This window comes from Carassius auratus, chromosome 26, assembly GCF_003368295.1.
Source record: "Carassius auratus strain Wakin chromosome 26, ASM336829v1, whole genome shotgun sequence".
NCBI classification, from domain to species: Eukaryota; Metazoa; Chordata; class Actinopteri; order Cypriniformes; family Cyprinidae; genus Carassius; species Carassius auratus.
The window spans coordinates 17,281,695-17,308,019 of NC_039268.1; the positions used below are offsets into that span (position 1 = coordinate 17,281,695).

Consider the following 26,325-nt stretch of genomic DNA (forward strand, 5'->3'; position numbering starts at 1 on the left):
ATGAACATACAAAACATTCTTTACATACAATCCTCATATACAGAAAATGAAGCAAATCAGCACACTATGCATATACAAACAATTTACAATCAAAATAAACACATTCTGAAATTTGAATATAAGCAAGAACAAAAAAAGAAAGAAAAAAAGAGAGACCTTTGCATTGTAATGATTATGAAATACTATTGCCATTCAGTTATGATTAAATTTGTATGACATCATTATTACTACAGTATGTGAATCATGCCTCTAAGAATCCTGGGATACGCAAGAGAATGATCGACAAATCAAAATCAATTCTTTGAAAATGTCTGGCATTTAACTATGCATTTGCATTTGAAACCCAAACATCTTTTCTTTGAAACATTATTCACGATAAATACACAAATATATAGATATTTGGTTTTTAATAGCATTTGTAAGGAAAATAGAGAGTCCTAATATTATCTAAATAAAGAGACATATGCTGCTAGTTTTATTCTGGAAGTATGCAAGTCAACAGTGCGTTGTGTAATTATTGTTAGTCTCTTACACGCGTACACACAGTATGTCTTTACACACCACAAATTATTCAAATGTTATTCGTGATGTTTCAATACCACACTGGAATTTTGCTTTTTGAAGTTGCTCTGATTGGACTGAAAACAATTAATTATACAGACACAAGTGGAATATGATCAAAGTTTGTGATACTATAATCAAGCCAACACTACCAGTCAAAGATATTGAATATGGAAAATTTTTAAAATGTTATTGAGTGTTATTATCTCTCTTATGCTCACCACTGTTGCATATATTTGATTAAAAGAAAATACTGTAAATACGATTACAATTAAATTTTTCCATTTTGAATATATTTTAAAATGTAATTTATTCCTGTGAATTTTCAGCAGCCATTACTCCAGTCTTCAGTGTCACATTAAGAAATCATCAGATTTTTTTTTATTACTTTCTGAAATCATTCTAATATGCTGATTTGGTGCTCGGTTATTAATAATGGTTCTTATAATTATCAATGTTGAAAACAATTATTGCTGTTGTGGATTATTGTATATGTTTGTGGAAACATTGGTAAACTTATTTCAGGATTCCTTGATTAATAGTATTGAATTGAAATATTAATCTTTTGTATTATAAAAGTCTTTACTATCACTTTTGAATAACTGAATGCATCCGTGCTGAATAAAGTATTAATTTATTTTCTTTTAATCTACTCTATCTCAAAGTTTTGTTTTGTTTAGTAGTGTATCTTGTTTGCCACAAAAGTTATTAAAAAAATAGTCATTAAGCAGCAAAATTGTTCAACCTGGTTAATGTTAAGAAATGTTTTTGAGCAGAAAATCTGAATGATCTCTGAAGGATCACGTGACACTGAAGACTGGAGCAATGATGCTGAAAATTCAGCTTTGCCATCACAGGAATAAATGACATTTTAAAATAGAAAACAATTATTAACTGTAATAATATTTGACAATTTTCCTGTTTTTACTATTTTTGTTTAAATGAATGCAGCCTTGATGAGCATAAAAGACTTTATTACATAGTTATTCCAAACATTTGACAAATCGTTTATTAGTCAACTGTCAGATACGAACAGGTCGAGGTGGCAATCCTAAAGCTTGGAGACATGAGATATCGCTGTCTGCTCTCTTGGCTGCATCTCTATAACATATCCCTATCAAAAGGTTCATAAAAGTGTTGAGATAGTGTTCTAATAGCATCCTAGAAGTCAGATGGGGCTCGGATGTCTCCAAAAGCTGGCGGCACATGCATGGGCCACACATGCAGCACATAGGAGCAGAGTTTCAGCTTAGGAAGTAGATCACTCACCAATGCATTCTGATGTCTCAGTATTTCCACAGTGTAGTGTGGAGGTTTGGCAAAGGCATCCCATAAACAGTGTTTATAAGCTATGGTCTTCTTAGAAGGTTATCCATTAGTAACAAATACAAAAAGGTGTGGAAACCAAGGAGGAAGAGTACCATTACATTACATTAAGTGCAAGATTTGGACACATACAGTATGACTTTGATTCTCTTTCCGTCTTAGATCAGAGTCTGTCTGATATCATTGCAGGTAGCGGTACACTTTAAAGCAGTGGTTTCCAGAATCAGCCACCACAACATGGCCATCTGAGGTCAGCGCGAGACCCTGCGGCCCGTAGAGAGGGTCTGCCGCCGTATTGATGTAGGACAGGAACGATCCACTGCCGTCAAACACCTGAGAATCAGAATGATTTTCATTTTAGAATTTTCTTGATTGCATTTACTTAATTCATTCATATATATATATTCAATTGACCGTAAAGACATAAATGTGACAAAAGATTAGTATGTTTATAATAAAACACTGTTCTTTTGAAATTTCTATGCATCAAAGAATCCTGAAAAGGTTTTAAAGACAAATTATACAGATTATTTTCAGATAGAAAGTACTGTTCTCAAAGTTAAGGTATTGGAGACTGATTTTGATTACATACTAGCTAAATGTCTCTGTCTAGATAGGGAGCAGTTTATAGTGACTAACTTTTGTGTTTGTCAAAGTGAACACCAGACTTCACAAGGACTCATTACCTGTATCCGACTGTTTCCCCAGTCTGCCACAATAATGTTCCCATTGACATCCACAGCAACCCCTGTGGGAGCATTGAACTGCCCGTTCCCTTCACCATTTGAGCCAAATTTCAGCAAGAATTCTCCATCTGCATTAAACACCTATTAGAGAGTTTAGAATAATAATATAATTTGAACTTTAGAAAGATTATAAAAAATTATACATAAAAAATACACTCTAGTGTTCCTGTAACACCATGGAAATATTTGTGATGACATTATTAGCTTACCTTAACCGAGTGGTTATGAAAGTCTGTGATGATTATTTCATTGTTGTTGTTGACTGCTGCAAAGTGTGGGCCTACATGGAAAGGAAGGGCTAGGTTAAATTCACTAAGAATCAATGAATGATTCATATATTTATTTTTTAATATCACTGGCATCTGTATGTTACAATGCAGTCCTTCATCAGATGCTATAGACCTGTACCTACCTGCAAACTGTCTGTCACCGTTTCCTCTGCTGCCAAACTTAGTGACAAGTTTCCCGCTGGGCTGGAAGATGAAAACCGTACAGGCCTTGTTGTCCACAACGATAACATGTCCGTTCTGATCCACAGATACACCTTTTGGACCCATCAGCCTTCCTGAGCCCAGCTTAGCCTTCGGAAAAAATCAGAATGTTATCAATAAAAGCAAAGTTTATTTTACGAGAGAATTCGTAATGATGCCATTGCGCACTGAAATTTGTTTGTGAGTAGCCTACTACTAGCTAAACATAACTGACCTTGTATTTGCCCTCACTGGAGAAGATGCTAACCCACTTATTGTCATAGTCAGCGATGATGATGTCCCCGTTTGGATGCACAGCTACTCCAGTGGGCCGCTGCAGCTGTCCCGGTAAACGGCCACGCACTCCAAACCGGCTCTGAAACTCTCCCGTACTTGAAAATATCTGATCAACAAAGGATTGGGTTCAGTTATCAGATTCTGCATGAAGATATTCCGTACACACAAGACGGGGGTTTCTTACCTGCACGCACTGATTGTTACTGTCTGCAATTAAGATTTTTCCTTCAGAACAAGCTGCTACACCTTGGAGGTTAGTGAACTCTCCTTTATTCCTCCCTTTTGTTCCTAGAAAACAAACAGATGTAGTATGAAAGAAGACATCAGAACATCTGAAGTACTTTGCGAAGTTGCATAGTTTGGCTGTGAACTTTTTTTTGGTTTTTATTTTAGGTCATGTAATTTAAAGATGTTCTTCTGGATTTCTTCTGGGTTATTTATGTTTAAACGGCGGTACAAATATGCATGTTAACATACATTTCCATGTTAGTCTAGGCTGGTTTATGGTAGTTATACAACTGTTCAAAAGTTTGGATCAGTAAGATTAAAAAAAAAGTATTAAATGTAAAAAAACATAATGTTCAATATATGTCCCTTAAAAAAAAAAAATAATAATAATTTTTTTTATAAATATAATGGTTTCCTCAAAATATTAAGCAGCAGAACTGTTTTTAATATTGACAATAAATACATGTTCCTTGAGCGCCATATTAGAATGATTTCTGAAGGAATGTGACTGGAGTAATTATGCTGAAAATTCAGCTTTGCATCACAATAATAAATTACATTTAAAATATATGCAAATAGAAAACAGTTACTGTAATTTGTAATAACATTTTGCAATATTACTGTATTTTTTATCAAATAAATGCATCCTTGGTGAGCATGTGAAACTTATTTCAAAAACATTAAAAAAAAAAAAAATCTTGCCAAATCCCAAACCTGTAAAAGGGATATAATTGTAAAAAAAAAAAAATATATATATATATTTGACAAACTTTAAGTGAAATAAAAATATTTAAAAAACTTTCAATATTTCAGTTAGTTGCGACATTTCTCATTTTCATTCTGAGTTTAAAGTAGTAATAAAACAACTGAAATTAAATAGACTAAAACTAATACATTTAAAAAGACATATTTAACTAAAATTTATGTGAAAAAAAGACAAAGTTAGTACCAAAAACTATATCAATGATACTAATATGACTGATTTGGTGCTAGTCTAGATGGAAGTGAGGATGTTGGCCTTTTCAACAGGGAGAAAAGCAGCTCATGATTTATTAAAGCACATCCATTAGTCTTTCACTGCATGTACCTATTCTAAAAATGAGGTCATCCTCAATCGGGTTCACTCTCTTTTTCGGGGTGCTGAACAAGCTTCCTGCCCGTCGGACGCCTTTCTGCCGGCTTCTGCTCCCCGGGGACTTTGCGCTCCGTTTCCGCGCCCCACCATCGCTGGAACCCGTGGATGCAGCATTGGCTGCGGTGGTGGTGGGTGGAGAATCATCTGGAGAGCAGGTCACCTTTAACTGGAAGGGACTTCCTCTAATATGCTGATCATAAAGTCTAAGCGCTAGACTAAAATTTCCCTCTTTCTTCACTGTGTATTGGAATTCATACGTTCCGTTTTTATGGTCCACGATTTCGCCGTCTGCAACGCTGCCATCTGGCGTGCAGACTTCAGCTGAGATGATGGCGTTACCCGTCTTACACAGTCCTCCAGACTTGTCTCTTGTGGTTATGATGACAGTTGCCGGCTGGCCCACGATGCACTGTTCCAGACCCTCCCCTGACGCCTCGGTCTGACTGGCCACGGCATTGGTGGTGACGATAGTCCCCAGGTTGTGGATGGACTTGCGAAGTCCTTCGATCTCCATCATGAGATCCAGCTGGTCGTTCTCCTCAGGCTGAAGAGGAAGGCCCTGACTGGCCAGGTCACGGAGTCTCTCTCCTACGTCTTTATGGGTCTGCAGGATGACAGCTTTGTTTTCCCCGTCCAGGGCTTCACCGGTCAGACTGCAGTTATAGTTGATGGCAGCTTCCTCCTGCAGAAGAGTGTCCAACTGAGCCTGCAAAACCTTTAGGATATACAACAGAAAGCATGAGCAATGTCTAAAAAAATCAGCAGCTTAATTAAAATTTCTAAGTTTTATATCTATTTCATAGATTTTTATTCAATTAACATGCTAATATATTTTTTAAATTTTCATTTAATAAATATACATGACCGTAAATAGTTTTTTTTTTGGGGGGGGGGGTATTTTGTACTTTTATCATCAGAGAAACCTGGGAAAAAAGATTATCTCTATAATAAGAAAAATTAAGAAAACAATTATAATACAAAAAAACGCAAATAACACCACATTTAAATAGAAATTCACATTATAATTTTTTTTACTGTATTTTTGATCACATCCTTGTCGGGGTTATTATCATTAACTAAAACTAAAACCAAAACAAATTGATTAGTTCAGATTCATTGTTTCAATTTAAACTGATTACTGGAAAATAAGCATTAATTGATGTGAAATGATATATTTAAAAAAACCTTTAATGTATTTTATTACAGCTAGATGCCAAAGCAAAGGCTTTCGTTTTTGTTTCATTTAGGTTGTACAAAAGTACTAAAAAAAAGAAAAGAAATAAAAAAATCAATAAAAACTATATAGACATTGAAATACTGATAAAAATTACAAAAACACTAATTAAACTTATTAAAATTAAAACAAAAATATCAAATAAAATCTAATTCAAAATATTAACAAAAGCTATAATATATTAATGATAATCAAATAGCACTGAGACTAAATGAGCATAAGAGAATTATTTCAAAACGATAAGAGGTACTGTATAGTATAGTATATAATTGAGTATACACTAAATACAAGTAAATATATTTAGTAAATGTATTAAATACCAAAAAGTATGCATATTTAATCTTAGTAAAAACAGACTAATTTGTGCTTGCCACATATTTTTGTGAAGCATGTATTTTATTTATAGTAGCATGCTGTTAGTTTAGCAACATGCAAACAATTGTGAGTTGAATCTTCTGTGCACATACTGTACCTTCTGCTTCAGTCCAGAAGTGACTTCCAGCTCCATGAGCAGGACGCTCTTGCGTGTATCGAGGGTTTTGTGCAGCTCGCTGAAGGAGGAGTGGATGTCTTCCTCTATGGAGCTCCGCTGAGAGTTCAACTGCTGCAGAATTTCTCTCAAACTCTGAACTGCCTCTCTTATCTGAGGAAGCCTGTGAGTTAGTTAAATAGATCCATTAAACATCAATTCATCTGTCTATTCAAGTTGAAAAGGATGTGTAATAATAATTAATAATGGGTGTGCCCTCCTGTTTGTAAGCCTATTTATTTTACAGTACTGAGAATGACATGATAGGCATCATGGGAGCACCTGTTCTTGGCTGAATCCACTCTGTCCTGTAATGCCGCTAGTTGCTGGTCCACAATATTTTCCAGTGAATCAGTGGGGTGCTCAGCATGTTCTCCATTCATACAGTCCTCACATACGGAATTCTCACAGGCCAAACAGTACAACACAGACACCTGAATACAGCACAGAAAAATAACACCGAAATTTAAAAAAATGTTCTTTTAAATTTCTATTAAAAATTATATTCTAAATATTTCTTTTTATATTGTTTTCTAAATGTATTTCTTATCATTCTTATCTATTTTGTTTTTCCTAAAACCATTTCTATTATAATTCCTCATTATGTAAAGTAAAATCTGAACCTACTACACAAACGCAAATGGGTTATATGAATGAAATTCGTACATACTACATTCGCCATATTGTCATTATCATGTGACCTACCCATGTCAGCTGCACTGTGATTCACAAATCCCCTCCCGTGGCCTCATGGATCTCATAATCTGGTATGTTTTTTAACCTAACGTGAATTCAGACATACCACTTTTGCTGTACTGTTTCCTACACAGTAGGAAAGCATTCATTTTCCCCCCTGTATATTATAATACTGTACATAAGCATACACAGTGGAGGCTTCTTTTTGAACAATTTCAATATGATATTGCTTAAATAAGGCTATTTCATGTTCTCAGAGTATCTGAACTGGTGTTGGTTGTTGAAAAATGCCATATGAGTCAATCACTATAAATAGATTACTATTCTATTTACTGTGATGGTCTTTTCATTGATCCCTCTTTCAAGATAGCTTTGTCTTGTAGTAAACTTGTGATGCTTGAAAATAAGTTCATTATCTTTTCTGGGACTAAGTAGGATGTATTTCAGGTGCTACTACATGTCATGTCATGTCATAATATGATATGATATGATATAATTTTAAAAACCATTATACAAATTGTGAGAAATGCTTTCGGTCTTTAACTCACAATGCAGAGTTTATATCTCACAATTCTGAGAAAAAAGTCAAATTTGCGAATCGCAATTGTGACTTTATATCTCATGATTGTGACTTTATAACTCTAAATTGTGAGTTTATATCACGCAATTCTGAGGGTAATATAATTTAATATAATACAATTTAAAAAAACATTATATAAATTGTGAGAAATACTTTCTGTAGGAACAGTCATCCTATGTATGGAAGCCCGTTTACGCTACAGAGTAAAAAATAAGGTAATTGCGACTTTTTATCTCCCAATTTTGTTTCTCATAACTGCATGATACAAACTCGCAATTCCGAGTTTTTAATCTCACGATTGTGACTTTATATCTCACAGTTCTGACTTTAGAACTCATAATTGCGAGTTCATATCTCACAATTCTGAGAAAAAAAGACAGAATTCTGAGATGAAAAATTTCCATTAACCTTTTATTATTTTTTATTCAGTGGCAGAAACGGGCTTCCATATAAATGTTCCCTAACCTATTTCCTTCATTTGATATTCAACTTATGATATTTATAGAGGAACCAGCTGAGATCAGGGTACACTTGTTTTTCTGGGACAGAAAGCTTATGCTCATGGGAAAACACCCATCTGTGCATTCATTTTAGTGTGTGTATTGAAATAGGTCTCACTTTTCCTTTGTGTTGAGAGCAAATGAGCGCTGTTCCCTTGTCAGGCAGAGCCTCTAGTACAGTACATTCCTCACTGCTGCTGTCAGGAGAAGCCTGCTGCGCCTCCATGCGGTTGGAAGATGTAACTGAACCCACAATACAAGGATGTAGAAAGCACAAACCTAAAACAGGATTAAACGACATGGGACATCCTCAACTAAGAGTTTTAATAGTACATTATTTTTTGAGGAAAGTAGTTTGACAGTTATTCATTTAAACTTTAAAAGCAATTGTATGTTGTTTTCTGCGTTTTTGTGACTTTGAAGACCCTATAGCTTTTTGTGGAATTTCATACCCATTTACCAAACTTACATACTCCCAGAACAGACAGTTTTGGGGGGAGTGTGAGAAAGAAACAGAAATCATTCTCCATAGAGGTCAGTGTAGAATTAAAATGATTTTGAAAATGATATTTAAAGGCAAAAACGTACATACAGTTGCTTTAACTTTCATAAGTGTGATTTGATTTCATATTTTAAGCTATATTTCACAATTACCTTTCATATTTTTTACTCTGTGGTGGAAACGGGCTTCCATAGTGAAGCCTATGCCAAAAAAGGTGGAGAAACAGTACTGAACTGTTATTAATTAATTAAGACTGATATTAATTTCTAATAATCATGCCAAAATATGTTCTATTAGTTTTCTAGCGGCTCTATACCAATATAGACATAAAATAATGAATATCTGCAAAGGCACGGGACAATGTTGCTAATATTAAGTACACACCACAAAGGAAAAAGGGGAAACCAATGTGCCATTTTGCAGTACTGGAAATATTTTCCATAAAAAAATACAGCATAAAAGCCACAAAGTTAGTGGAAGTCAGGTTAAGTATTTAAAATAAGCATATAACAGATGAAGAAATCTGGTCTAATGTAGAGTGAAGACTTCATAGAAAGAAGTGTTTCTCACCTTAGAGAGATGTAGCTCAGGAGTTGTGCATATAAATGTGTGTTTTCTTATATAACGCAGGGATATTAAGGAAAGAAGGTGTATTTGATCCACTGGAGACACAAACAGACCACAGGCTGCAGGGGCCAATCACAGTCTCCCCTCATTTGACACTGGGCCCTACAGAAAAAAGAGGAATCAGAGATGAAAACACACACACACACACACACACACACACACACACACACACACACACACACACACACACACACACACACACACACAAAACCCTGTAGAATGTAGAAAAGCAGGACAAATTTATACAAAACCATGTATCTGTATGTGTCTAAAAGCAGATGGTATTGCCATGATATCATGGTGAATTAATTTATATGGAACATGAATGAGAGTTAAAAAATAATCTCACTGGGTTACACCAAATTCACAGAGACCTACAAGTTACTATGATAACCTGTGTTGGCAATTCAAACGTGCTATAGTCAAATGAACATTTCCTCATTCTGCAATTAATGTTCTGAAAGCATATTATTAATGAGCAAAGTCTCATAGCTGAAGTATTTCTGGACACATTTCAACAGGATGCTTCTTATGTCTTCATCTGATAAGAACTATTTCTTGAGAATCAAAACAGTATATTAGAATGATTTCTGAATGATTGTGTGACATTGACGACTGGAGTATGATGTGGAAAATTGAGCTTCAAGATCACAGGAATAAATACGATTTCAAAATATATTTAAACAGAAAACGGTTATTTTAAATTGTAATAATTTTTCACAATATTACGGTTTAACTGTATTTTTGATAAAATAAATACAGCCTGTTGAGAATAAGAAAATTCTATCAAAAGCATAAAAGATCTTGACCGACCCCAAACTTTTGAACAGTAGTTCATACCACAATCCACCATAAAATAAGAGCACAGTGTTAAAAAGGTGTGTGAAGTTCACTGCAAATTTGCTGTTATCAATTCCATCTGCTGAGTTAAATATGCAATTTTTAATATACTAAAATGCTACTCTTTACCACATTAACTTAATTAATAATTTACAGAAGGCTGGAATATTTTAACCCAGACACAGGGCAGAGAACAAACACACAAGTGCTATTTTTTTTAGGTTTACCACGACCTTTGGTACTTATTTTAGACGCGTCTCTCTCTCTTCAGTCGAAAAGAAATTAAGGTTTTTGAGGAAAACATTCCAGGATTTTTCTCCATATAGTGGGCTTCAGTGGGGATCAGTGAATTGTTGCATATTGCAGAGATGAGCATTTGTGGTTAAAAAGTATATACTTTTTTTTTTTTAAATGAACAATGGTTTTGCTAGAGAGGATTGTCCCTCAGCTGGGAGAGCTCTTTGAAGCTGCATTGAAACTGCAATTTGGACCTTAAAGCCGTTGATCCCCACTGAAGTCATTTATATGGAGAAAAATCCTGGAAAGTTTTCCTCAAAAAACTTACATTTCTTTGGACTGAAAGAAGAGAGACATGAACATTTTGGATGACTAGTACATTTTCAGGAAATTTTCATTCTGGAAGTGAACTAATCCTTTTACAGCTTCCATTCATTCCCACTGTAAACGCAGACAGTGGATTTTGTGAAAACAGAAAGCTTGTAACTACAGGCACTCATTTTCAAAGGAAGTAATATGTTGCGATAGAACCCCACACAATCACTATAAAAATGATTCAAAATGCACAACTACTACTCATGAATACTAATAAAGTAAGATACTTGGGAATTTAAACTTGGATGGGAATGAGGTCAAAGGGGAATTGAATCGGATGAAAAGATGATGTAATACAAGGAAATGGAATATCGAGCTGGCATATATCATTACTCTTCAGACAATGCCATTTATATCACAACAAGCTCTCAGTGTTAGATCCAGAGCCCCTCTTTCCATCTCAGAGATCATAATGACAAAGGACAAGGAACATTAACCATAAGGATCCTGGCAAAGGCAAGCAAGTGATTTTGTGAGGGACTATTTAGAGTTACTGAAGCAGAATCTCCCTGGGGTAAAACCATTCATGCATTCTTGAGAGAAGATCCAAAAGCACCCGACAGTTTTCCTGTCAGCTCGCAGAGCGAAAAGGACATGTCATTCTCATGGTGGCACAAGCATTAACCTGTCATAACCATGAACTTTCACAGCCAGTGCTACATGTTACAAATCTATAAATTAGAAGAAAATAAAAAAGACATTTTTGGTATAAAATTGGGCCTCAAAAATATTGCTCAGTGAATATAGGTGCTAAACTTTCAGATAACGTACTCGACCTCAGAATGCTTTAAAAATACTATCAAGCTAACCAGTCAGCAAACTAGCTGTTTAGTCTACTAACCATTTTGTTATCTTAACTTTGATTAGTCAGTTAGCTTATTTAGCTTATAACTTCTTAACTTGCAAGCTTAAAATACTGCTAGCTGATTAGCCTGGTATAGCTTTGCCATTGCTACAAAACAATAAGCTAATTTGATTATAACTGGGAAACTTTTTGTCAGCAAAACAACTAAAAATATTTCTTTTTTAGTACGTATGTTTTTAAAAATTATTTATTTTATTATTTTTTTTCCAGTTTAATGACTCAGTATCTATTAGCTTTTCATCATTTCTTTTCATAAATCTAATTACAGTTATTGAAATCTTGGATGAAAATGTATATGACAAACTACAAACTTTTATTTGAAGTCAAGATGAAATGGTAAATTGAAATTGACTGGGTTGTTTGCTCATGCCAGTGTACACGTCATCGTAGAAGAGATGTTGTTATGAGGGGGAGCGAGAGTTAATGTTTTTAATTAAAGATTATAAGGGTAACAGATTAAGACAAAAGATTGTGAATGGAAAAAAAAAGTCACAAGGCTCTGAGATGGTATTAAAATACAATTCCAATACTGCAGCCTGGTCTGGAAACACTTTGGAAACAAATGACCTAGAATTAGGAAAACGCCTGGAAGTATAATTAAGAAACATCCAATTCACTCTCAGTTTGCTTTCATCTGAAGATGGTAAAGGTAGGAAGAGGTCCACCACTATACTTTTGTATTGATTGGCTGGTGGGTTGATTCACTTAGATGAAACATCCTGAAAAAGGAGGATAATTTACATGAACTGCTGTGGTAGGAGGCAGGAAACTGGTTCACTGCAGTAAGTCTTAAAGAACAATGTAGGAAAGCAATCGGTTCTTATGTGGCCATATATATAAAAAAAGGGAATGCCAGATGCCCTCAGACAGATGAGGAAGGTGCCCAAATGTTGAAAGGTGTTCTCTGATCCATGCTTTGTGTCCTGGTTCTGCCAAACAGCACTGAGGCTGCCAAAGAAGACTATGGACAAGAACCAGTCTCTGACAAGAAGATTGTAAATTTTAAGAAATGGTTCCTCCTCTTGGAAAAGAGAGAAGTGATCAGCCTGGCTGACATGAAGAGCATGCACTTCCATCACACTGGTCTGTGTTTCCGCAATAACATTAAACAATAAATTAAAATATCTGTCTATATATCCATCTATCTATATATCTATCTATCTAAGTTTATCTAAAATTCTACATACAAATTAGATTTGTGCCTTTAATGCTTTTAAAAAAATCCTCAGTGTTCCCTAATTATGTAAAGTGCTTCCATTTCCAATTACTTATTGGTACTTTACTTTTGAGACAGAAGCCTTTTTTTTTACACATACAAAACTAATTAATTTGTATACACATTATATATTTCACAGCATATCAATATTTTATATTTTAAATAAATATATTCCAATATATTTTTATGCCATATTTATAATGTGTATTTCTGTATACTTACTGTATTTTTCTAAGCAAGTATGCTGTTACAAAATACTATGCGTTACAGATTTTAAAGCACATTTCAGTGCAATGCAAACGTCTGATTTCCGTTTTTTTTATGTCAAATTGATTGCATTTAGGCCAAGGAGCACAGCATATTGACATCATGCTAAATACATTAGAAGCTTCCAGCAAAAAATATATATATAAGTGTGTATGTGAAAGCCTGACATAAAATCAACAGAATATTAGATTAGGTGCAGAGCCGAGGAATAGCAGTTTTGCTACACACGAGGCCTATCAGAAAGATGCAACATCATTCTAACAAAATACCTGATACTGTATGATTGCATGAGTCATATGCAGTCTTCAGTAGAACAGTGTAGTTTAAGTTCGGGCTTCGCATCAAACGCAGCAGAACCACTTGATCTAAAGGAACATGCCTGCGAACGCAACAGTGCTATCTTCCATCACAGTGTATATGTGAGCATCCATCTCCTCTCCTCCTACTCTTCCACCCCACCCCCGTTCTTGCTTCCCATGGAAACATGGTGCGTTGGTGTATCGCAGATGCTGCTGCATAATTCCCCGACTGTAAAACAACCACCCTCCCTTTCTGTGCTGTTCTCTATGTGTCTTTCTGTATTTTGAGTCTTACCTTTCCTCCATAGCTGCGTAGTTTCAGATGCACCAGCGCTACAGGAGCTTCTTCCCCTACTCATCATCAGCCTGAGACCCATTTCCCGTATAAGAGGGGTGGGGGCTGTTTTGCACAGTCTCTTTTCGTTTCTGTTCACTCGAGTGGTTCACTCCCCGTCTCTGCACTACAGCAACATATGCAACTAACACCAGCTTGCCGTAGGGGAGGAGCCAGGCGCGGGCTGCCGCTCTGTAGCCAATCACAGGACAGTATGACTGACCGAAGCATATAATCTCCGTGCTCTACCTTGATTTTTTTTTCTCTCTTTTTTCTCTCTGTGTCTGCCTCCTATCGTATATTTAGAACCGAAAACAAAGTTTATTATTATTATTATTATTATTAGTTACTTTTATTTATTTAATGAAAAGAATGTATTATAATGTGTTTCAATTAAATGTATTCTTTAATATTTTGTATCTTTAGGGGATTTTATGGTACAAGACAATATTTACCAATAAATTATATAATTTATTTTATACTATATATATATATATATATATATATATATATATATATATATATATATATATATATATATATATATATAATGCCTGTTTTCATGACTGATGCAGATTTGTAGATTTAATTTAGTTAATGGATTAATTTAATTACATTAATTAATGTAATTGGGCAGTTGCATACATTTTTTTGACAGAATATGTTTTGGCAGTTGCAATCTTGTTGACAATGTCTTGGATGAATACATTATTGTGTCCCCCCAGTCAAACCAAAGAGAACATTGAGGGACTTTTGAATGCTGCCCAAGTTTGAAAATATGAGTGGAACAGCCTGGTACTCTCACTGAACACATCTCAGTGTCATTACAACTTCTGGAAAATGTAGATATAGCCTACAAAAAAAAAAAAAAAAAAACGCTGTTTCGCCTTTTCCGTGGCGGGGAATTCAAACAGCAGATTGTCATCTGACAGTCATTCGCTGTGAAGGAGAGGAGACGCGTTTTAAACAACTTACGCTATTAAACGGCCTCGGCTTTATTAACTATTACGCTGGCTAATTGATTTATTATTTGTTGCAAAAAGTCTTAAGTTAAAACTTAATACGTTTTTTTTTGTTTTTTGTTTTTGTTTTGTTTTACCTCATGTAGAGATCAGGGCGATGCTCTGTGAATTATAGGCTTATTTGAAAAAAAAAAAAAAAATAATAATAATAATAAATAAATATATATATATATATATATATATATATATATATATATATATATATATATATATATATATAAAGTTACAAAAAAGTTAATAATAATAATAAAATAAAAAATTACAATGAATGACTAATTATACAATCATTTATATTATTAATCTTATGATTATTTCCTCACGAAACATTTCTTATTATAATCAATGTTGATATTATCATTGCCACTACAATGTTTACAATGCCACTACAATGAAAGCACATTATTTTCTGAAGGATCACATGATGCTGAAAAGTGGAGTAATAATGTTGAAAACGCAGCTTTGTATCACAGGAATACATTTCAATAATTAGAAAATACAGTACAGACCAAAAGTTTGGACACACCTTCTCATTCAAAGAGTTTTCTTTATTTTCATGACTATGTGATGGGGTGCTGCGCCAGATGACCTGGCCTCCACAGTCACCGGACCTGAACCCAATCGAGATGGTTTAGGGGTGAGCTGGACCGCAGACAGAAGGCAAAAGGGCCAACAAGTGCTAAGCATCTCTCGGGGAACTCCTTCAAGACTGTTGGAAGACCATTTCAGGTGACTACCTCTTGAAGCTTATCAAGAAAATGCCAAGAGTGTGCAAAGCAGTAATCAAAGCAAAAGGTGGCTACTTTGAAGAACCTAGATTATGACATATTTTCAGTTGTTTCACACTTTTTTGTTATGTATTTAATTCCATATATAATTCCACATGTGTTAGTTCATAGTTTTGATGCCTTCAGTGTGAATCTACAATTTTCATAGTCATGAAAATAAAGAAAACTATTTTAATGAGAAGGTGTGTCCAAACTTTTGGTCTGTACTGTATATTTAAATGTAAAACAATTTATTTAAAAAAATAAATAAATAAAAATAATAATAATAATAATAATGCAAACCTACTGATGCATATATATCCAAAAAAATATATTACAATGCTATATATATATATATATATATATATATATATATATATATATATATATATATATATATATATATATATATTAGGGGTGTAACGGTTCACAAAATTCACGGTTCGGTTCGATACGATACACTGATGTCACGGTTCGGTTCGGTTCGGTTCGATACGTTTTAGATACAGCAAAATGTAAAAACATCTCAACTTTTCAAAATGCCGCAAGCGCACCGCGGGTCATGTGACAAGAACCAACCAATCAGCTTCATCCTTTCCCGTAACAACGTTGAGAGCTCAGCCAAGATGAAGGAACAGCTGATCATAGTTGTATATGGATTGCAATTTTGAAATAAATTCAGTAGCAGAGCTACTGCAAGCGATTTTTAGAGCTGCAAATCCATTTATCCTTCGCTGAAATTTCCGCGTCTCATGGAGAGAGCACGTCATTGTTGCTTAGCAAAGACAGATGCCTCAGGAGAAAGACGCGCTTAGCGTTTTCCATGCGTTTTTAGGCACGATATGTGAACGGCCCCTAAGGCGCTCGCTCACTTAGCACGCGCTGAAGGCTCGTTGCAAAATGTCTAATGCATTTAACAGACCAGAAATATAAGATCCTAAAATAACCAACAGGTCTGGTGTTTGGGTTGGATTCCCTGTAAGCTATAGTGTCTAAATGCTGCAGGGATAGTTTGCTGCGTGCATGTTTCTCCTTTTTTTCGTCTTTTCCCAGATAGTACTGACGCATATATCCCAGATATTCCCGCTGGTTTTTTTTTTTTTTTTTTGTAATCCCGCTGGTGTACCCTGTCATGTTGCAGATGCAACATACCGTTGTTTTTTTATCCACCACTCTCTTGCCATCACCATTATAGCTTAAAGGGAATCCAAAGTGCACCCAAACACCAGACCTGTTGGTTATTGGAGGATCTTCTCATTTCTAGTCTGTTAAACGCATTGGCTATTTTGCAACGAGCCTTCAGCGTGTACTGAGTGAGCGAGCGCCTGCTGAGTAGCCTAACATAAACATATAAGATGGTGTTTTTTTCTTCTTCGGGAGTGTCAGGGGCGTTGCCTGTTACGTTGTTTGGGTTATTGGGCTACCTTGTTGAACGCATATCATTATATTTCTTTCTCTCTCTTTTTTTTTTTTTTCAAATATAATTAATTACTCCAACGAACCGTTCGGTATACATAATGCGTACCGCGTACCGAACCGAAAGCGTCGTACCGAACGGTTCAATACGAATACGCGTATCGTTACACCCCTAATATATATATATATATATATATATGATATATTTTATTTTAATCTATTTTTCAGGAATGTTTAGATGATGTATGCTCTATCAAGACCCATCCTCCACAGAGCAGGTCACCCCAAAGACTGTCTCATTCCACCATGACATCACACCAGGCACTTTGACAGTGAAGGATCAAAGGTCAGAGGTGTTTCTTCCAGGTGCAGGTAAATCAATTATTTAGACAGGCACTAATGTGTCTGCACACAAAGACAAATATTTTAAGTCATTCTGTTGATTTTCTGTAGAACTGCTGAGGACAACACCACTGGCCCCTCTAAATGGGTGGTCTTTGTGTTTGGTCCATAGATGGACAGATCAGATGAGAATTGCCCATGAACATCTCTTGGGAATGCACCATGAACGCAAGGCTCTTCTTAAAAAAAAACAAGCCATCCACCTGTTTTTGTTCTCCACAATTTTTAATTGTATTATTATTATTGTTGTTGTTTAATCCAGGAGTTCCCAAACTTTTCCATTCCACGACCCACCTAGACAAGTGTAATCTATTTCACGACGCGTCAAAGTATTAGAAAAAAAACAAAAAAAAAACACGTTCAAAAAGAGAAGCAATGTCAGGACACTGCATAGAGAACTGCCTCTCCACAGCAACCTGGTCCTCTGGTGACTGAAATGGATTCTGCCCAAAAGAAATTCATTGAAACTCGTGTCAATGAAGATCTTGCTTCATGGTCATACCAGCCTGCAGCCTCCACTGCATTTGGCAAAAGATCCACAGACACTCTCTTTTGGCATCCTCCATGAGCCAAAACATTAGGAACCCCCTTTTCTAAAAAAAATAAAAATAAAATAATAATAATAATAATTAGTAATTAATCAACATAATTTCAGTAATTTGATAAGGAAAGGGACTTTTAACAGATGATAGAAGGTAATTTACAAAATCGGAGGCATTCTTGACTCTGACACGGTCACGGCCTGTGGCATTTACATTGGCAGTCGATTGATTCAATTACATATGCCTGTACTCTGTAAGATTTACTGCGATAATTAACAGGGGCTATCATGAAATAATATTTGCCAAAAGTGTTAGATTTTCCTGAATGCGCTGTAGAATAATTTACATCCAAAGATTTTCAACATTACAATTTTAGAGGAAACGTTCTTGAACTAAAAATAGCAAAAGGGAGACAGACACATTAACTGTCATAAATGGTTAATGAAAAGGGTCAACTCCAGATACATCTAATTGGGTGTCAACTCTGTCAATTTTTTCTGTCATAAAATTTTGTGGTTACCATTGTGCTGAAGAGTATTGCTGTCAATTGCGATTTTCACTTTGATTCAACTCATAAGCAGGTGCACATGTGTCGAATGTGTCCGTCCTGAGCAAGCATTAATGGAAATTGTATGTTAAGTCAATGTAACTCAATTAGGTTATAACAGCTTTCCCCTGTTTTATGTTTCAACAAACTGATTGAAGTAGGTCACAACGACGACATTAGAATTTCTATGTAGAATCAGGTAGAAATACCTCCTTAAAGCAACCACATTTAAGATCCACTGCTGTAGAGGTCCAAGATTGTATGTAATAAACTAACTTCCTTAACTGTATGTAGCTGTTGTGCTAGTCTAATTGTTTTCCTTTTTTTTCCTTTTAAATAAACAGAATCACATAATTGAAAGAATATGGCCTGAAGTAAATAACAGAGTGAATTATCCAGTGAAAGGGGCACTGATGCAATTAGTGAACCAGGAGGAACTGGACATGGAAGATGACCTGACACGTTATTGCGTGTCTGCTCTATCTTGTCAGGTTGCTACAGTTGGTCTTGACCGTGTGGTGCAGTCCTGGTATGCTCACCGGATTCCAGGTAAAACAAAGTTTAAGTGTGAATTATGTAATAGACATGTCAAGGATCAACATTTCATATCACAGTAATTACGTAAGGTTCAAGTTTTTAATAGTATTGCAATAAAGAACAGGTTTTAAAAAAATTGTCTTTGTTAATGACAAGTTTCAATTTTTTTGATGTATATTAAAATATCATGCAATATGGCAAAAAAAGTATAAGTGTCATGATTCTGCCTTCATGTCCTGACTTTTCTCTAGTCTTGAGGCAGGATCATGACAGACCCGTGTTTTGTGTACAAGCACATGGCCTTGTCTTTGGGCCATGTGCTTGTGTTGTCTTGTTCCCTTGCCCCGCCCCCCTTGTTATCCTAGTCTTGTCGTGATTGCCTTATCTGTGCCAACTGTTGTGTCTTAATTTGTTCCCCTATTTAGATCCCCTAGTGTGCTCTGTCTTTTGTCGGTTCATTGTTCCACACTGTGATTGTTCCACATATGTGTTTCTACTTGTCAGCCTTGTGAGAGAGTTTATCCTGGTAACCCCCTTTAAGAAATCTTTGTGTAACCGTGAGTGATTATTTGTAGTTAGCCATCAGAGTCTTTGTTTATCGTGTCTTGTAAAGTTATTTAGGGTCTACCCTAGTTGTTGTTTTCCCCCTCGTGGGTTTTGTTTTCCCCCTTTTTGTATTTAATAAACCCTGCGTGTAGTGATCTGTCTGCACTTGAGTTCCTCCTTGCCAAACCTTGACCGAATGAACCGACCAAACCGGAACTCAGCAGACAGGAGGGCCTCCAAGCTTCAGCAACAGTCGGAGTTCCGGAGGCAATGCTGGATGTCATCCCCCCCCCCCACCGACAGGAAGTGGGTCACCCTCCCATACTCGTCCAAGGGTGAGTGGGTTCTTCGGAACTATGCCAGGCTATGGGAGAGTATCGCCTAGGGAGAGCCGCAGGTTCCCCCCTCGCGGTCCCCACCGTCGGCCCAGCTGCCAGCGATCCCAGAGGGTTGTGTCCTAGCTGTCACAACACTGGGGGAACAGGCAGATCCCTCCCCTAATCCTGAGGCGCCCCCCCACACCCATCAGTCTCCCCAAGAAGCGAGGGAGACGGTTCTCATGGGAGTCTGCTTTAGAGGCCTCAGCGACGGAGTCAGCCCTGCCGGAGACCGGACTCCCCCAACCCGTCTCTGACCCAGCGGTGACCTCTGCACCGCGGCCGAGGAGGAAGAAGGGGTCTTCTGGTCCTGCGACTCTGTCTCCTCCTGCAGCGGTGAGCGCTGGCGTGCCCGAGCCAGCAGCGGTGAGCCTTGACCCTGAACCGGCGACTAAGAACTGTTTCCAAGTCCGCAGTCGTGAGGGCGGAGGAGAGAGCCGCGGCCGACTCTGCAGCAGAAGCATCACTTCAGTCTATCTCATCTCGTAAGGACATGCCTGTTGTAATAGCTGCCAAGACTCTGTCTAATTATTTGTCCCATCTTGTCCAGATCCTTGAAGTCCCTACCAGTCCTGTCTTGTCCCCAGAGATCCCGAGCCAGCCGCAGTTAGCGCAGTTCCTGACCCAGTTTTTGTCTCCACTGATGTTGCCCCGTGTCCTGTGACTTCTCCTGCCATGTCCTCTGTCAGTTATCCTGAGACCACTCCCCTCCCTAGACCACCCAGACCGGCCCGAACCCCCCGTCGTCAGCCTTCGTCCCGTCCTTCTAAGACTCGTGTCCCACCCACCCTGATCCTTCCCCCATGAGCTTTGTTCCGCCTCCTCCCCTTCCCTGTTGTTTTTTTTTATTTGCCACCCTAACCCTGCCGTAGTGTTTTCATGTTTGCCTTTGTTATTATTTGTCATGTCTTGTTGGTTTTTTGTCTCTGTCCCAGTCAGTCATGTCCCGCGTTTGATGTTCCCTTGAGGAGGGTCTGGAAGCCGCTCCTTGAGGGAGGGGTTCTGTCATGATCCTGCCTTCATGTCCTGATTTTTCTCTAGTCTTGAGGCAGGATCATGACAGACCCGTGTTTTGTGTACAAGCACATGGCCTTGTCTTTGGGCCATGTGCTTGTTGTCTCGTTCCCTTACCCCGCCCCCCTTGTTATCCTAGTCTTGTCGTGATTGCCTTATCTGTGCCACCTGTTGTGTCTTAATTAGTTCCCCTATTTAGATCCCCTAGTGTGCTCTGTCTTTTGTCGGTTCATTGTTCCACACAGTGATTGTTCCACATATGCGTTTCTACTTGTCAGCCTTGAGAGTTTATCCTTGTAACCCCCTTTTAAGTCTTTGTGTAACCGTGAGTGTTTATTTGTAGTTAGCGTTCAGAGTCTTTATCTTGTTTATCGTGTCTTGTAAAGTTATTTAGTGTCTACCCTAGTCGTTGTTTTGCCCCTTTTTGTATTTAATAAACCCTGTGTGTTGTGATCTCTGTCTGCACTTGAGTTCCTCCTTGCCAAACCTTGACAATAAGTTTCAGTTTTAAGAAACAAAGTTAAGCTAAATACTAATTAAAATAACCCTAATGCAAACATATAATGAAAACATCTGAGCATGTGACGTCGCTCAGGTCTGTTCAACAAAATAATAGTCCTCTAACGTTACTATGGCTACCGATTCTTAAACTGTGCAGGGCAGGTCCTTTTGGGCTTTCTTCTGTGCAACTTTACGCGTTTCACATAAATCTTTACATCAGGAATATTAAATATTAGTCTGCCACCAGCCCGTTTTATTTAGGTGCGCAGAGTTAAATCTGTGTGGTGAAGCTGCGCTAGACAGCGCCGAGCGGGAGAGGATCTGATCAGTGTTCGGTCAGCAGTCAGAACTTGGGTACCGATGATGGTGAAATACATTTTTACTGAAAATGACCCGCGAGTATGATTGACAGGACGATAGCGGAGACAAATAAAAGCGCAATATAACTTCTGTCTATGGAAGGACAATTTTCAAGAGGAATTGCAAATTATATTTTCAATTGCGTTTTCCACATGTGACACATTGTGACAATGTTAAAACACAATTGCAAATCTTGAACAAAAACACTGTTTCAAAAACGCTGAACAAAAATTACTGTTTCAGTTTTCTGAATGCACAGGGACTGCCAAATTTCAAATGGAAAAGCAAAGTCCGTTTGCAGCTGTATTTTCCATGTATTGTGACTAATAAGCCTGTCATATTAAACAAATACTGCATCATAGCAATATTAAATAGGAAAATAGTGTGTAATAATGCAAAGGGACAACAGTAAACACTTAGTTTTCAGTTAAAGTCAGTTCATCATTGATTCAGTGATGTATCGTCCCTCTGTGCGATCAAGTCGATGATATCGCTTGATATTAATTGTCCCCAACTAAGGAAAACCAAGGAATCAAAACTCCATCAGTGACAGAATGGAGATCGGTAGCCATAGTACCGTTAGAGGACTATTATTTTGTTGAACAGACCTGAGCGACGTCACATGCTCAGATTTGCTTGACCAATCTGCGGAAGGGGGTGTCTCAGGACCGCCCACATGTGGAAAACAAATTTTGAAGTCATTTATTCGTTTTATGCTTCTGAACTAAAAAACGAAAAATCAAGCCGAAATCGTGTTTTTCGTTTCTGCTTATTTCATTTCAAATTGGAAAACAAACTATCAAAACGTACACGGACCGTACACGGACCAGAAACGATGACGATGATGAACGATACTGATTCCACAGAACCACGTTGAGGCAACGACTCCTGCATGACATCGAGGGCTTCCATGTTCAAATCCGAGCGCTCAATTTCAAATGGGAATTATTTTTACTCCGTTGTTATTTTTTTACAGTCATTTGAGTAAAACATGAAATAAACGGACATGGAATGATATTTTGACTTTTTGTTGCGTTTTGTATAGCTTTACCTGGTATGTTATGTTTTTAAAAACATGCAAATAAAGTTCACCTAGACTCTTCCTTTGCCTTGGCAGATTGGAACGTGATAAAGCTCATTACTGCCACCAAGAGGCAAATATGAGGCTTTGGTAATTCGTTTTACTTCGTTGTTATTTTTACAGTCATGAAATAAACGGACATATCATGATGGTCATGTTGACTAGTCTGTTTTGGAGAGTTTTACCAAATAAAGTGCACTGAGTGAATACGTTCGTTGTAGTGATGTCCGATTCGCAAACAAATCATTCAATTTAATCCAGTTCTTCATAGGGAACCAGTTTGACATGCAATGAAATTAGATGTTCAACTAAACCTACCACTTTAAGATGATCAAATGAGAAGCAGCAAATGGTGGAAATGGCAACAAGTTCAGTAATGTTGATCTAACCTTCTTCGAATAATGTCTGGTTTTGGAGTGATGGCTCAAAGTACAGTGACTGGCTTACTGGTGAGCCAAATGAAAATGGAGGAAAGGAAAATTGTTTGGAGCTGGCCTATGGAGGTAAAATATACATGTCCATATTTGAGGTTATTTAAAAACCTTTTTGGTTAAACTTGTAAAAGTTTCAGACATCTATGTTTTGTAACACTTATGGCTTCCTGTTTGCACTAAAGCCTATCTGACTAACTTCCTGAATGTAACTGAATTTCCACAGCTGAGCAACGCTGGAATGATCTGGACTGTGCCACTCCTCTCAATTTCATCTGTTTGATTTCTCTTCCTGCTTGTTAATCTCATCTGTCCATCACCCGAGAGGCTTTGGTTTTTGGATTAATGTTAGTCTCTGCAAAAATAAAAGTGAAGTGGACTTCAAACTTTTTTCTTTTTTTTTTTATCTTGCTGGAGTAAACTGTAAACCGACCCTTTTGATTGGTTCCAACTGGAAGTCAAGGAAGGGACCGGTGCCTCTGGTATTTAATGGGCTTCGTAGGGTCAAGTATGTAATTTTTGTGTTTTAAGGAATCGTGAGCGCAGGGGGACTCGACACCAGTGACGTTTGTAGTCATTAGTTCCGACATCTACCAAGAGTACGGAAAGCCTGTAACATTTACACTATTAGCTGTACTAGTATCTTTACAAGTTGTTAGTACTTAATTAAAATTTTTATAGATACTATCTTTTGTAAAGTTACTAGTACTTATTCCTTAGATACTAGTGACTATTTATTAGGTACTTATTTGATACTAGTACATTTTTTTACTAGTATTTATTAATTAGATACTAGTACTTCAATAGTGAGTAGTAACTTTTTGTTACTAGTAACAAATGTAAAATATTTGCAATTGACTTCTATGGGGTTCCAGCGTTGAGCTCCACTATTGAGTTTACTAGTATTGTCACAGTGTCTGGTCTGTGTATCCCTGGGTGTCCACTAGAGGTCTCACTTCCCCTTATCGTCACTGTTCATTGTTTTCAGCTGTTTCCACTTACATCGTTTGCACCTGTCTTTTAAATACCTGGTTTGTTTCTGTCTTTGTTACGGAGTCCTTGGATTATGTTAAAGTATTTAATGTCCGTCATTTTTGCCTTGCCTAGAGTTCGTGTCTTGTTTATGTTATGTTTTGGATCTTCTGGTTTGACCCTGCCTGGCTTGTTTACCCGTTTGGATTACCCTTAAACAAAGATTCATACCTGCACTTGGTTCTCTCTCCTCGTTCCTGTATCACCGAACGTGACAGAAGGACTCCGTCACACAGAGAACCAGCGGTATGTCTGCCCATGTCTCATCCCCAGCCACAGAGCGGGAGAGAGGTGGTTTTGAAGGAACTCGCCTGGTGGTTTTCCGGGGGACCAGGGGAGGTCGCCGAGGAGGGAGTGGTCGAGAGGAGACTCCGCATCTCTCTCAACCATGGCCTCCCTTTGATCCGGTGCTCCTGTGGAATGGGTCAGAGCCATCGTCTCACCATGGCGTTTGTTTTTAATTAATCAATTGCAGTTTGCAAACAATATGCTCAATACTTTAAAGGGTTGGACCTAATCAGTAAGTCCACCTGAAATATTGATACAAAACCTAAAAAAACTGATACACTGGAATATAGTGATTCATATTATTACTGTTGTAGTTGTTGCCTAAAATCGAATACCTTTGCAATGTAAACAAATGACAGGCTACATTTGTTATTCATATCCTTCACACTGCACTTTGATGTCAGGTATATTATGGGTTTTTTTTTTTTTTTTTTTTTTTTTTAAATTGCCATATTGATATTTTTACATTTATTTCCAGAGAGATATTGAGTTTACAGGCTAAAGTGGTCTTGCTGTTATAAACACTGTTGCTATTGTTGTGTGTGTGTGTATATATATATGTGTGTGTGTGTATATATTTATGTGTATATATTTGCGTCACATTTAAAATATAATTATATTTTAATTTGTTTCTGAATAGTTTTTATAATGATAATTCAGAGAATGAGAAAATCTGAATAAGCCTTACCAGTGTTGTGGTGATTATTTTTAAGGCACTCTGTGTTAAAAAATAAGTACTGTAATATAATAATGGTGTAGTCAAATAACATAAAAAAGACCAGACCCCTCGATGTCTGTGAAACTTTTCTCCCTCAAACAGCATGCTAGCGTTACTTCTACACTACAGGCTACACATAGCAATATAAACAACATATCTGCATGTTCTCACATCACATCGTTCTTGTAAAATAATTGTGGCATTGAGCTCTGGTTAAACGGGGAGGTGCGGAGGAACTGCATATATTTAAGGGGGATTAGCACAGACTGATTTAAGTGATGCACCAAACTCATGCGGTGAAGACGCCACATAAACACTGCGCTGGAAATGAATTGGGTGAGTAATATGTCTATGGTAATATGTGTATATATAGTCATTGTGCGGGGGTTTTCAAGTAATAAAGGGAATGGTGTGCAGTGGTTTTAAGAAATATGTATTTGTAGATTGTAAGCGCTCCCGGTAACCAGAGCAGCCTGGGTGTAAAAAATGTAAAATGTTTTAAAGGTATGATGTGTTTGTTTATTGAAGGGTTTACATTTATTTTTGTATGATTATGTGAATTTAAGTGATGTATGTGAATTGATTTATTTTTGTTTGTAATAGATTGCCTTGGTTTTGATTTTAATTTGTCCTAATTTTTGGTTGAATAATTATTATTCAGAATTGATTTGTTCTTGAGTTGTTGTTTTTTTTTTTTTCTTTAAGAGATTGCTGTTTGTGTCATGCCTTCCTGAGGAAGGCTGATGTTTAAACTAGATTTTAGAGCCTTTGTATCAATAAAAGGAGTATTTATTAGGACCTTTGTGGTTCCTGGGGATTAATGAAAGCACCCACACAACAGAATTTTGGTGACTAGGACGGGATCCCTAATTTAGGTGTACTC

The 26,325-nt window shown here is 36.9% G+C and overlaps 1 protein-coding gene and 1 long non-coding RNA gene across 5 annotated transcripts; one reads left to right on the top strand and one right to left on the bottom strand.

Moving 5' to 3' along the window:
* Positions 1-1,463: 1,463 nt before the first annotated feature.
* Positions 1,464-14,020, bottom strand: trim2b (tripartite motif containing 2b). 4 transcript variants are annotated; one of them, XM_026204556.1, is made up of 13 exons: positions 13,826-14,020; positions 9,375-9,533; positions 8,957-9,004; positions 8,421-8,581; positions 6,809-6,960; positions 6,470-6,650; positions 4,716-5,478; positions 3,585-3,688; positions 3,339-3,506; positions 3,046-3,214; positions 2,843-2,913; positions 2,574-2,714; positions 1,464-2,220 (listed from the first exon to the last, which is right to left on the bottom strand). In XM_026204556.1, the coding sequence occupies exons 3-13, from the start codon at positions 8,994-8,996 to the stop codon at positions 2,068-2,070; spliced, it is 2,103 nt and encodes a 700-aa protein (XP_026060341.1). In that variant the 5' UTR covers positions 8,997-9,004; positions 9,375-9,533; positions 13,826-14,020; the 3' UTR covers positions 1,464-2,067. The 4 variants fall into 4 exon arrangements, with proteins under 4 accessions (XP_026060341.1, XP_026060343.1, XP_026060345.1 ...); XM_026204558.1 differs by lacking the exon at positions 13,826-14,020 and adding an exon at positions 13,501-13,783; XM_026204560.1 differs by lacking the exon at positions 8,957-9,004 and having other exon boundaries at positions 8,421-8,545.
* A 9,364-nt stretch (positions 14,021-23,384) lies between these two features.
* On the top strand, positions 23,385-23,789 carry LOC113044795 (uncharacterized). The gene is made up of 2 exons (XR_003275918.1): positions 23,385-23,476; positions 23,631-23,789. It is a non-coding gene; the product is annotated as an uncharacterized LOC113044795 (long non-coding RNA).
* The last annotated feature ends 2,536 nt before the right edge of the window (positions 23,790-26,325 follow it).

Bases quoted from the DNA above. Each gene is read 5' to 3' on its own strand.
- trim2b (XM_026204556.1), bottom strand. From the start codon at position 8,996: ATGGAAGCCCGTTTCCACCACAGAGTAAAAAATATGAAAG. The intron at 5,479-6,469 runs GTACAGTATGTG...TATATCCTAAAG, and splicing joins CTTCTGGACTGAAGCAGAAG to GTTTTGCAGGCTCAGTTGGA. The intron at 3,689-4,715 runs GTACATGCAGTG...TTTGTTTTCTAG, and splicing joins TGACCTCATTTTTAGAATAG to GAACAAAAGGGAGGAATAAA.